The 11,030-nt window shown below is 33.3% G+C and overlaps 2 protein-coding genes across 2 annotated transcripts; both read left to right on the top strand.

The window, feature by feature from the left end:
• Window positions 1-1,182: 1,182 nt before the first annotated feature.
• On the top strand, window positions 1,183-2,470 carry LOC128547794 (dentin sialophosphoprotein-like). The gene is made up of 2 exons (XM_053520990.1): window positions 1,183-1,521; window positions 2,114-2,470. Exons 1-2 carry the CDS (start codon window positions 1,183-1,185, stop codon window positions 2,468-2,470), a joined length of 696 nt encoding a protein of 231 aa, XP_053376965.1.
• Window positions 2,471-2,562: 92 nt separating this feature from the next.
• On the top strand, window positions 2,563-3,499 carry LOC128547793 (uncharacterized). Its single transcript, XM_053520989.1, has 2 exons — window positions 2,563-2,722; window positions 3,060-3,499. Exons 1-2 carry the CDS (start codon window positions 2,563-2,565, stop codon window positions 3,497-3,499), a joined length of 600 nt encoding a protein of 199 aa, XP_053376964.1.
• The last annotated feature ends 7,531 nt before the right edge of the window (window positions 3,500-11,030 follow it).

Below are 11,030 nucleotides of genomic sequence, written 5' to 3'. Positions count from 1 at the left end.
CTACAACCGTAGCGAACAAACTAGTTGAGAAGTTTGTATCAGTGTTTGGTGTGCCAAAACAAATACATTATGACCAAGGATCAACTTTGAGTCTCAGACTTTCAAGGAAATGTGTAAAATTTTTGGGGTCAGAAAAGACAAGAACAACAGCCTTTAGACCACAATCAACGGATTAGCGAATCCGCAAACAAAAGTATAGCCAATATGTTATCGAAATTTTTGTCTGCAAACCATAAGGACTGGGACTCCTACTTGTCTATTCTTACAATGGCATATAATTCTTCTGTACAAGAAAGCACAGGTTTTTCCCCAAGTATGTTGATGTTTGGGCGAAATGGATTTACCAATTGATCTAGCAATAGGGAGTCCTGAAAACGTTAGCAAAATTACCGAAACCGAGTACGCGATTAATCTCTCAGAGATAATTGATAAGGTACACAACGTAGCACGAAGAATCTTGCGATCGCGAGCGAGTCTCAGAAACGCCAGTATGACCATAGATTAAGTGAGAATTCATATGCGGTTGGCGACAAAGGTATGGCTATATGATCCGAAGATTTAAAGCGGGTTTAAGTGCAAAGCTAACCAGACGATGGACTGGACCTTATGAGGTTTTAAAGACACTAAATGACATAGTATATCAAATACAGCAAGGCAGACGTGCTAAACCTAAGGTAGTACATCATGACCGACTTAAACGATACGAAGGGCATCAGGATCCAATATTCAGACCACAAGAACGGTGCTAAAGGTCCCCTGTTCTATGAAAAATTAAAACATTAAAGATACATATATATATATATATTTTTTTTTTTTTTTTGCATATGTTTTTCCCAATTTTCATAAAGTATTTCCTTTTGTTTCAGTGGTTGTGCGTGATATGTCAAAATGTAACATTTGAAAAACACCATATTGCGTGTCGTCATGCCCAAGAAAAACACAGCCACTTTATGTATCAGTGCAGGAGGTGTAGACGACTATTCACCCGAAGATCATATAAGCACCAACAATGTTTAAATGTTAGAACAGAAGACTTTGAATTAATGGACCCTGATGGTGGAAGAGAAGGGGCAGTAGATAAATTAATTAAATGGAAGAGAGATGCCCTGCCCAAGATAATTAAAAGTGTAGAACCAGAATATCTTAGAATATAGATTGTTACAAAAAGAATACGGCCCAACAATGGTTGGTATAAATGAGGAAAGTGAAGAATCAGGAATAGATGATGAAATTACAAGTATGTTGAAGACTCCAATTACACCAATAGTAACCCCAGAAAGGAAAGTAGTAAGCAAAAGTTTTCAAATGGAATTAGAAGATGTAAGCGAGGAGGAGCTTGATTTCTCCGAAGGGACTCCATGTCAAGATGAGATAGATCCAAGGTTAAATAGAAGTAAGACTGATAAGAAGAAAGAAACTGGAAGTGAAACATTCTCGAGTGATTCAGAGTCTACATGTAGTACATCAAGTGAAAGTAGCAGTGACGATACGTCAGAAACGTCAGAAAGTTCAAAGTCGAGAGTAAGTGACAGTGGAAGTTTAAGAATTAAGAAGAAGAAAAGATCATGGTCAAAATTCAAACTCTATGACTCATCCGAGAGTGGAAAGTGAAGTGAAGGGGATTATCCCCGTAATATTAAGAAGAAGAAACAAAGTGTAAAAGAAAGTAGTGATAGGAGGGTTAGTGCAGAAAGGGACTGAAAAAGGAGCAAAAAAGCCATGAAATTGAGAGTAACGAGCAGAGAGAGAAATCATAAAGAGGAAGAAAGAGAATGTTAATGACAAAACTGACAGAGAAAGTACAAAATGCAAAGATGAAGAACGTGTTATTAAAACAAACAAGAATGTGGGAGCACAAGGCAAAGAAAATATGGAAACCGAAAGAGTGTCCACAGTAATCAGAATTCTAAAACAGAAAAGAGTGAAAGGTTGTGAAAAGAGGAAAGAGAATAAAAGTGACCCCTGATAGAAATGACAAGTCCAAAAGTGGAGAAAAAGTTCCCAATAGTGCAAAAGTTAGTAAAGGCAAAGAGGTTGAATACAAGGTCAGGGACTTAGAAAAGGCAGAAAATAGTGAACCAAAGAGTTTAAATACGGACATAGATATGATTAGGAAAAGGAAGATAGAGATAACAAAATCGAACATATAAAAAGCAATGGAAGTTCAAAATCATCAAAGCTGACATCAGAAAAGAACACTGGGAATCATCCGGAAAGTAGTAAGTCCGATAAAGCACAGACAAAAGGTTGTAAGAATGGAAGTACAGAGAATAGTAAGGAGAATGATGATAAGAATACTGAAAAAAAAAAAACTACACTAATGAGAATAAGAAAAGGCAGGAGGATCAAGAGAATAGGGAAGGAGAAAATTCACAGAGGAAAGATAAAGTTTAAGTGTAATGGGACAAACAGTGAAAGAAAAATTACGAAAGTGCTGCCAGACAAACAAAGGAAAGAAATAACGAGATAAAAAAAGGAAGTGAAACGTACAGCAAAAGATTCGAAGGAAGAAAAGAAAAGTCAAACAGTGCTGAGATATGTAATACTGTAAGTGCAACACCGATGGTTAAAAAGAAAGATGAACAAAAAGAGAGAAGTAAAAGTGAATTAAATAGAGAAAAAGAAGTTACAGTAAAACTTGTGAGTAATGTCCCAGCAGTGAAGCTGATAGTAGTGAAAATTGGTACAAAGTGCAAAAGCAATGAGGGGATAAGTGACTCAGGTTTGGGAGAAAAGAACAAGATGAGAAACACAATGATAGTGAATGTGGCCAGAATGATAAAGGAAAAGTGAGAAATGAAAAATCAGAGTCAAATATAACTAAAAGGTGTAGTGTGCGCATTGAAAAGATAAGCTCAATGCTATCAGTTTTAACAAAGAGAAGTTGTTTGAGAAACAGAATGTAAGTGATCCAGAAATAATCCTAAGAGCAATTCAGTGTAAAGTTGTAAATGAAAAAGGTTGACGCTTCAGAAGAAAAGAAATAGCGAGTGATACTAAGGAAGTCCCATTTAAATGACATTGATAATCAAATGAAAATGGAGTTACTAATGATACAGACCAGACCGAGGAGTGCACGAGCACTGGTTCTATCCTGGACGATAAATCAATAATTCCCGAAATGCAAAAGACCAGAAAGAAAGGATCATCCTTAATATTGGAGGGCAAAGGTTTGGACCTCTCGTGTGACATTACAACAAGACCCCACTCCTTGCTGGCCAAAATTGTTGGACCGGATGGAATGACGCCAATATATGGCAACCAATACTTTATTGACAGGGACCCTGCTCATTTCCGATTCATATTAAATTTCCTACGAAATGGAGCATGTGACCTTAGAACTTTACCACATGATGTTCGTTGTCTCTACGAAATGTATTATGAGGCATGTTATTATCGCCTCCCAGGTCTAGTGAACGCAACAATCGCGAAGATAGAGGAGTGTAGTGTGGTTGGTGCAAACGTTATGCCAATGAAGGCTTATAAATTGGGACGCTAGGAATTGACCTATTTGGGAGTATAAATTAAATGTTTGGGTTTGGGGTTGAAACTTTTGGTTAAAACTGATGAAAGTGTTAGGATATTAATTCATACATAGAGAGACTTGATAGTGTTAAAATATGCAGCATAATTAGAAACGATTATAAACATTGTATTGGTATATGTTGTGCTAGATATCTGTTGTTGAATTGTTCTTGATTTCCCGAATAGTTAATGTTAAAGTTGACAGTTTTCACTTTTATAAAAGCATTTAATATATAAGCTGAACTGAACTTGTTCAAATTTTGAATCTTACAAAGTTTAAGTAAAGGATGACATTTACTTATTATCAACATTACAGGTATATGTTTTGTCCGTTTAGGTATACTGCTGAGATACTGATTTTGTATGAATGTTCTTTTGTATAGTTATATCATGCAAGTTTAGTTATCACTTTATAATATCACTGTCGTTACTATATATTGCAATTAACATGTAGTTTAGAGTTGTTGGTGTCTTTAGTCATTCCGACAGTAATAGTTAGTATAACATATATTGTACTGTTCATTGGGGTTAGTTCTTAGTATATCTATTTCTGTCAATCAAAACCTTGAGTCTGCATATTTTTGGAGACCAAAATTTTTATGGAGGGGGGCAATGTAACGGCCCAGTGTCTTGATTGTCTCGACATTTATTTGATATCATGAAATTTTGAAGTTCCCTACTTTAATTCACCAATTATCAGTTAAGAATAGATAAAGACTTAGTTTTATCATTGCTCTGATTCACAGAATCGGGCTCTACATTTATATCATAAGGAATTAGCATATTTTCTTATCTGTGGTACGATGTTAATCTTACCCCACCACTCGGTTTTCCATGTGTTTTAAATGTTCATTCTGATGTTATTATGAAAGTAAATGTATATTCATTTTAACATCGTGTGTTTTGATGACCATTTGAACTGTTTTTCATGTTTACAGATTTATTTGTAGCTGTGCACCTGTATATTGGACTCGTATATTTGAACTTGTTTATCGCTTGAAATCGCCAATAACTGTTCTGAGATACGATGCTCGTTAGCTGTTTTAAAAGTTACTAAATGCCTAAATACTTACGAAATCAATAATATGTGTTCAATACTTTAAATACCTATCAAAGTTTTCATATGACATCGTGTTGTGTGTCCGTAATTCGTGAAGAAGTGTGAAATTTCCATTTACTACTGTGTTTTGTCCGCCATTGCTGTGTTTTAAATCTCGTGGCGCGTGCGAGATGTGACGAAATCTCACATATAAAAGGTCAAGTGGCGCGAAATTCAATTGGTGTATTGTAAACACCCAGGCTGGCGGTTCGCTCACCAATGGTATAAATACCTTAGACTATAGTCTATACCATCGTTATACAATCATATACCAACAATGTCACAAGAAGAGGTAGAGTCTTACCGTTATGGTATTAAACAAATAAACGACTAAGTGGCGTAATGTTATAAATATATAAGTTCCTTATAGGAATCTCCATCTCCAGTGTTTATACCGTGTATAGTGTTTATAGATCTATCGTATTAGATCTACAAGTGCCCAATAATTATTATACCAACCGAAAAAGTGCCAAAGTGTGGTAAATCCATTTGTTTAGTGTTAAACCTATTTACGAGAATTAATCAGATGAAGATGTTGCATACCAATTATACCAATTATACCGAGTAGAGTTATACCAATTATACCAAATCTATACCAATTATACCAACTGGTATATAGTTATGCTATACCAAAAGCCCGGATACCTTTGTAAACCTTAGCATTATACCTTGTTATAGATCTAGTTTTACAGTGCGTAATTTTAGTGTCTAATTTGTACAGTGTGCGGCTTAAGTATTTACCGGAGTTTTTATCTAATATAATTCGGACACTATCGCTGCTGAATGCTTGATGAACCTAATTTAAAGTGGTGTAAAAGAGTATTCCCAAAAAGTGATCTGTTTCAATGAGTGCCTTTCAATATATGAATATAAACTGGAATAGTGAAACTTTCATCTGTGTTTAAGTAGTTTAAACAAACTGTAAAGACGTGTAGTGATTAAACCAAGGTGCACAGCAAGAATATTGTGAACTGATATATATATAAATATATATATTAACATTTATAACTAATGTCATTTATGAATTACTGAGTTGTATATTGCATGTCATGTTATTTATAATAGTTTGCACTGTTAACATGGTTAATAAAAGTTCTGCTTAAGTTAATATCACCTCCGTTATATCTTATAAAGTTAACTGAATCTATCCATAATCTATGTTTGCCACCAGCCGGGCCCAGGCGAACTCGTGTAGCACCTCTTATAGAGCCACCTCGTAACCGCTCGACTAAGGGGTTCGCTACAGTAGCTTAATAAAATTATGATGAGTGAACTGCTAAATTGTTTGAAAATTGTTGCATTCTGAATGTTGATATCTCAGACGCTTATTAAAATAAAAATAAATAAAATATAAAATCTTACAAATATACATAATTTTATTTTTTATACTGGTACAAATCCTAGTATCTCGTAAATACGAAACCAAGACCAGCAAGTTTGAGCCGTCGGTCCTATGTACAATGTTACGATTCTTGAGTCGCTCATATAGATAATTACGACATAGAATATACATGTTTAACCGCTGATGAGTTACAGCGAGCTTCCATCACAACCACTGTTTTCTGTGTTTCTTTCTTTTACCCCATCCGCTTAGCTCAATTCTATGAATCGCTTTTCCGACCCCGGGGTAGGGCGTGACAATTTGGTAGAAGGTATTTATCCGAAATCATTCGTCCTCCACCTCCAATTTTATGTGGTGAAGTTGAAAGTTACTTGTTGAGGAACACTGGTTAGGTTAACCGCTTATCGTAACAGAAAACAGCGCTAAACCTAAAACAAACAGTTTTCTTTCTTTTTTATTTAATGGAATATTTATCATTTTTAGCGGAGTATGTACTCGTACTTGTTATGTCTGATAGGTCTCTAATATTAGGAAAATATTATATATAGAATATGCTTCTATTATGTGTCTATGTATACAAGGATAACCCTTCTTTAAACACATCTCTGGAGAGCTAAAACCTCTTTGTAAAGGATGGTGTTTCTATCTAACGTTGTTAATAAATTAACCTTTTCAGAGCAACAGCCTCCGTACAATGAATATAAATTCTGTTTCCCCGTGGCTGCACTTTATTTGAAATCGGGGTGTGTAACTACTCTTAAAAACAATCGAAAATTTTCAAAACGTAAAATTTATAGTAAAGTTAAATAAATTTGCGATGTTTATTCCAAAGATATTAGGGCTTTTATTTTTTTTCTTATTATTTTTGTAAATGTTTGCAATGACGTGTGTATCAATTATGTAAAAATCATGAACTTAAGAGGAAATTCAAGAAATCCTTGCAAAGTTGTAAAGGACTCTGTTGACTAAATTCTTCTTAAAATAGGTTAAAAATTGACCACAAGACGTACGAGAACCCGTTTAATTACGTATTTATATCTGGGGTAGTGGTAGAGTAATATAATTCAGCGTAATAATTTCGCCCACGGTACCGAGTTTTAAAGGCTATTTTGATCTAAAAGTAGAGTTTATCTTAAAATGAAGATTTACAGAAACAAATACTCATTGCAATTAAATAAAGTGTTTATCATCATATTACTTTTTAGTCAAATTATATTGTTTGGGTTTTACATTAGACCCAAGATTAAAGCATATTTTTTATTTAAAACTCAACGTCATATTTGTCGCTCTGACGTAACTTTAACGTAAATATCGGGTCTAAGGTTAAGTGATCTCCATAAATTATATACCATTTTAAATGCAGATATTTGTTGACTGAACAGAACGATTTACGAAAACAGTCCGACGGACGAGAAATCACGGTTCATCAAAAATGGACGTCTAAGGTTTGCGGAAAAAAAGTTACAGAAATATCAAAAATGTAAAATACGCATTATATGAGGAATATGCTGGATTTTAAATTAAACAAAATGTCGAAACGGAACCAACTAACTTCTGAATTTAGACGCATTCCTCCTTACTTATAGCAAATTGTGTCCACTTAACGCATTTAAAGACACCAAAACGCTTCGGATTGTTTTTCTTTTCTTTTGCACCATTGACACGTTATATAATGTATTGAAATGTACTAAGATTTCACTTTTTAATACGTTTTCATCATTGTTTATATATAAACGTTTTGCCATGGAACAAAATGTTTGTTTTTGTTTTGTATACAGTTCTTTAAGAACCAGCAGAACACTAAATGGTGCAGCTGATAAGCTAAACACAATGGCCAAATCATGATGTCTCAAACGTAACAGTTACTGCAGACGTCGAATTATGGTACAAAATTTATGCATGGGGGTGGTGGAAATAAAATCACATGCACCGAAAAAACTAAGTCGGTGACCCCCCAGTTTTATTTGTCATTTGGATTCGGTATACATTTTAAACACCGTTTATTGAAAAAAATCAAAAATTTAATTCAGGGATTTTGTAATATGCTGGTTTAAAGTCGAAAAATGGTGCGAAACTGAACGTCAATTTTTAGTCCAAAAACGGCGATTTTCTTTCCATTTTTCAAATATTTGTCGTGTAAACAATGATTTTTACATCACCATAAAGGAAAAACTAATTCTCGTCGAATAATGTATAATTTGAGAAAATTTGTTGGCTGGTGCCGTTGCAGTACCCGTAACAGTTGCCAAGGATACGCGGCAACGTCAGTTTCAAAAACGGGCTTTGGTGGTCAACTTTGACGTCTCGTGTACAAAAACTGGTTGGCTCTATCGGTATAAAATCAACTGCATCTTGTTTGAAATATGGTCAACTTTACACATGCAAAATTTCAAGACGCTACTCGAAAGTTCGCAAAGTGTCGCGTTCTACCTTAATTAAAACTAAAGTTTTAAAACTTTAATAAAAACTTTAATTAATTTAAGAATAAGCTAATGTATCAATACCATTATCAAGAATATATCTTTTATCGTCGTAACATGATAAAGATGTTTTATTTATCACATAACTGGAAAGATTGTGTATATCAGAACGAATAACTTTAAAGGTGTGATTACTTTGGGTTGAATTAAACAAAGTATCTCTGTAACTTTTATGAACTATTGTTTTCTTAACAACATGTTTTTTAATTCCTTTACATTTTTTAATATTAACTTCGTTTTCTAATAAATATGAATACATTTTACTTCTTAATCCGACAAATTCAACAATGGGAATGCCGGCAGCTTCATCTTTAAATTTTTCAATTACTTTTTTATTATTATCAAAATAAAATTTTGAGTTGTTCTCGTAATCACTATTATCAAATAAATCTTTGTCTTTATAAAAATCCTTATATGCATCTTTGGTTTTTATTTCATAACATAATGAATCAGTGTCAGTGAATAAAAGTTTTGCTGAATCTTCGTACTTTTCCTTAATATAATTATAATGAAAATCATACATTAAATATTTTGATAAAAATAGCCGCCGGTTTCTTTTTGCCACGCCGGATTTTGGCAAATTCGGGGCCCCCATATATACCGCTTTACAAAAATAAAATTGCCTTAAATTTTTTTAATTAACCCCCTTTTTTTTAAATTTATATGTTTCGATATGATATCATTACTATTTTTTTTTGTTAATCAACGAAAAATTACATTTCCATGGCAAAAGCGGTTTTGCCAGGAAAAATTTTGTTGCCATGGCAAAAATAATTTCCGGCAAAAAAATTTCATGATTTTGCCATGGAAAAATTTGCCATGGCAAATTTTTTTATTTTTCTTAAAAGTGATTTTAACATTTCCAAACGAAGTATTGGTAAAAATTTGTTTTTCATACGATAACTCAGTTTTTTTTTATTTGCCATGGCAAAAAGGGCCATGGAAAATTTTGCCAGGGAAAGGGTTTTTCTGCCAGGCAATTTTGCCAGGGCAAGTTTCTCCCATGGCAATTTTTCCCAGGGCAAGATTCTCCCTGGCAAAATTTTACCAGGGGCAAATTTGCCATGGAAAATTAATTTTTTTTCCTCAAATTTTTTAAAAGGGAAGTTTGAAAATTTAGTGATTATGAAATACAATACTGACAGGAACAAGAAGATTTTAGATTTTTTGGGTTTTGGGCACATTTAGATCGCAAGCACAGAACTTGCTACAAGTTTTTCACCTTTACTGGAAAATGCTGATTGAAAATTCAGGGGAAAAGTAGTTTTTACTTCCATGTTTTAATGAATAAAAATTGATGAAAGTAATTGTAAAACTTTAAAAGGGTTCATATACATTATTTTTTCTGTTTAGAACTCATATATTTCTCAAATTACATAATAAAAAGAAAGTTTCTTCTTTTAAATTTGAAAACTATTAATTAATTTCACAGTTCTTAATCTTTGATGTTATATGGACTCGAGGTTTTTTTAAGGCTTGGATAATCTAAGCCGCGCAAGAAAAAAAAGAAATCCGAATAAAAAGGTTTAACGCTTTAAATTTTTCCCTGTCAATCTTTTCTAAATTTAATTGCGAACTTGAGGTACTTAAGCTTCTGGAAATGTTTGTGAAACATCAATTTATAAAAACGAAAAAAAAAAAATTTGAATCAGATGTTTTGTGCAACATATGCTAGTTACTAAAAGCTTTTGCAAACCCTAAAATCACCCACCGCTTAAAAAGTCTTCTGCGCCGTCAGTGACCCCGCATTATTATTCGTCAGTCGTATTTTTAATTCGGGGATACCACGAGGGCAATAGCAACATTTTTTTGGGAATTTAACTGTCGGGGAAAGTAAATTTTTAAAGTGCATCGGTGCAATTTATTTGTATTATATGAAAAAATTTTAAAATTATTTTTAAAATGACAATCTTAACACACAAGACTTTTTTTGCGGAGAAGAGCCAAAAATTGTTTTTAAAGAAGGAAAGGGGAAAACCCTATTGAAAATCGAGCTATCCTACACGTCTGCTGGAATCATTAGAATTTTTTGGGTTTTTAGGTAGACCAAGTTAAAATTATTATTATCCTTTATTTATTATTACATTTTTTCATCATCTCATCATTAAACACTTAAAGGGCGTTTCACTAAAGAAACGCAGCCCACTAGCAAAAATTTTGAAAATTTGTATTTTCGATTAGCAATTAAAAGATTTTTTTCTACATTTTTCAAATTTTTCAAATATTTGCATGCTCCATTGATTTTTTAACAGTGCCCCCGAAAATGAGTTTCCCTTGGCGAATGTTTCTGACTACGATCTGTAGTGTTTTTGAATAATAAATAAACATTTTCATCTTCTTTGTTTAGTATGAAAAAAAATCGGGCGTTTTTAGAATGTGCTATAAACAAGTGAAGGCCATATAATGACCATTTTTATTTTTACAAGTTCAGAACATGTGTATTTACGTCAATTTATGAATAAAATATGTATTTTCCACAAAGCAGCGTCCCAAAACTAAAATTTTTTCACTGAGGAACTGATTACCGCTTTTTAACATACGCCCAAAACATACGCAAACTTACTTTAGCACATTTACTTTCGCA

This window comes from Mercenaria mercenaria, chromosome 13 (assembly GCF_021730395.1).
Source record: "Mercenaria mercenaria strain notata chromosome 13, MADL_Memer_1, whole genome shotgun sequence".
NCBI classification, from domain to species: Eukaryota; Metazoa; Mollusca; class Bivalvia; order Venerida; family Veneridae; genus Mercenaria; species Mercenaria mercenaria.
The sequence above is the reverse complement of the archived record's forward strand: the minus strand, read 5'-3'. Positions and strand labels throughout refer to the sequence as shown.